The sequence below is a fragment of the Carlito syrichta genome, unplaced genomic scaffold (assembly GCF_000164805.1).
Source record: "Carlito syrichta isolate Samal-C Ts95f unplaced genomic scaffold, Tarsius_syrichta-2.0.1 Scaffold313872, whole genome shotgun sequence".
Taxonomy (NCBI): Eukaryota; Metazoa; Chordata; class Mammalia; order Primates; family Tarsiidae; genus Carlito; species Carlito syrichta.
The window spans coordinates 228,918-231,018 of record NW_007257968.1 but is presented as its reverse complement, the minus strand read 5'-3'; the positions used below and the strand labels follow the sequence as shown (position 1 = coordinate 231,018).

Sequence of the window (2,101 nt, the reverse complement as noted above, 5' to 3'; positions counted from 1 at the left end):
TTTTTTTTTTTTTTTTTTTTTTAGTTGGAGTCTCCCTCCTTCGCCCAGGCTGGAGTGCAGCGGCACGCACGCTCACAGCCACCCCAGCGTCGATCTGCTGGGATCCAGCGATCCTTCCGCCTCAGCCTTCCCTGTAGCCGGAACTATGGCACATGCTACCACGCCCGGCTCATTTTAAAAAAATTTTATTGTAGAGACGAGGTCTCGCCAAGTTGCCCGGGTGGGTCTCGAACCCGCGTACTCAGGCAATCCACTCGCCTCGGCTTCCCAAAGGGCTGGGATTACAAGCTGAGCCACCGGGCCCGGCCTTATTTATTTATTTTTTTTTTAGTTTTATTGTAGAGACGAGGTCTCGCCAAGTTGCCTGGGCTAGTCTCGAACCTGCAGACTCAGGCAATCCACTTGCCTTAGCCTCCCAAAGTGCTGGGATTACAGGCTGAGCCACCGGGCCTGGCTGCATTTCTCTTTTAGATACATTTATATTTATTTTTTAAAGCAAGTCAATTTAAAGAAAGAGATGGGGAGTCAACAGTAGGTTCCCAGATATGGCTGAAACCAGTACTTGGGAACTGCAGTTTGGAAAACATTTCCCTGGGGCCGCTGGAGCCCGTTTCGCATTGGTAAGTCCCCACCAGTGGTCACCAGTGTGCCAAGCCACACCTTCATGCCAAAGAGGACTCTGTTATTCTTGTCCTGGAGAAGGGTGAGGAAGGGGCCACAGGCAGGTGTGGCTGCTGGGTAGGGTCCCTGGGCCAGACTCCCACCTGTTCTCCAGATGCACCCTTATCTTCTGGCATGGAAGGGGGCCAGGCTTTGCATTTCCAGCACCTAGAGGAGCACCTGGCACTGCCAGATTGCTTGGGAACTGTGCACAGCATGCTGGTGCATGGCTGGATGAATTAGTGGGAAGCTCTGATACACTCTTTTTTTCAGATGCTCAGACCCCAGGGAAACTGACTCTACTAGACACACAAACATTACTGTACATTGCTTTAATTCAGCCTTGCCCCCATTGGGAGCCACTAGATGTTAACAATGCTTTGTGGGGACAAAAGTTTCTGTGGTCAGGTCCATTTGGACACTGCGTACATCACCTCCTCTTGGAGACCTACAGCGCACATTAGCACATTCAAGGCTCTGAGAAGGTTTGCAACAGGGAAATCTGTTCATTCCTGTAAGTCAACATTTCTCAAAACACCTTTTCAAGCAAGCTTTGCTGCTTTCATTCTATTAAGTTCCATCTGGTTTAATAATGACAGATGGAATTCAGGAAGTTCTGGCTGGGGAGACCTGGCTCAGAAGAGGGGCAAGAGGAAGAAAAAGGCAAGGAGACAGGTCGCAGTAAGACTTCCAATAAGTCCCTCCCTGGTTCTTTCCCTTCTCTTGGAGATCTTCCTACAAGAGAGGGTTAAGAAGGTTAGGGTAGGGATGGCGGTGCAGGAGGACTGGGTATTTGAGGGCCCTCTGATTGGCATAGGGCTGGGCATTTGGGGAGCATGTGCAGGAGAAATAAAGGAAAGGGAAGAGTGAATGTGGGTGGGAGTGTTTTATGAACAAGGCTGTTCTTGTCAGCCTGAGGCGGGTCTAGAGGTCAGTTGAGGCGGCTGAAGTTGCCCACGGCAGCACACCCAGCCATTGTCAGGACTGGGGAAACAGAACACAGTCCCAGGGAGAGAATCCCCCCAGCACACCATCAACGGGGGTGCGGCTTCAGGGTGTGCCCCACAGCCCAAGCCACACTAACCTGTCAGTGGGACTGTGCCCATCGGGGTGTAGGCTGGTTCCCATTCTGTCTGGTTTTCTGGCTCAATGGTGAAGTCTGGGACTGTGGTCATCTCCTCCAAGGTGACAGTGGTCGTCTCCTCCCCCAAGGGGACAGCAGCCACTCCAGGCACCACTTGGGTAGCGACCCAGTCCTCCACACTAGAGGGCTGTGTGGGTGTGCCACCCTCCTCTTCTCCTGGAGATGGCACTGCTGAGACACCTGAAGGGGGTATGGATGGTGAAGGTCCCTCCCTTACCAGTGACCCATCCCAGGCTGGCTCTTCTTTTTTTTTTGAGTTGGAGTCTCACTCTGTTGCCCAGACTGGAGTGCAGTGGC

The 2,101-nt window shown here is 52.3% G+C and overlaps 1 protein-coding gene across 1 annotated transcript in view; it reads right to left on the bottom strand.

The window, feature by feature from the left end:
* Positions 1 to 2,101, bottom strand: part of ACAN (aggrecan) — a 72,515-nt gene that overhangs the window by 22,659 nt on the left and 47,755 nt on the right. The window contains exon 11 of the mRNA XM_008070609.2: positions 1,745 to 1,984. Within this exon, the coding sequence (XP_008068800.1) occupies positions 1,745 to 1,984 (240 nt within the window). The remainder of the gene's footprint in view (positions 1 to 1,744; positions 1,985 to 2,101) is intronic.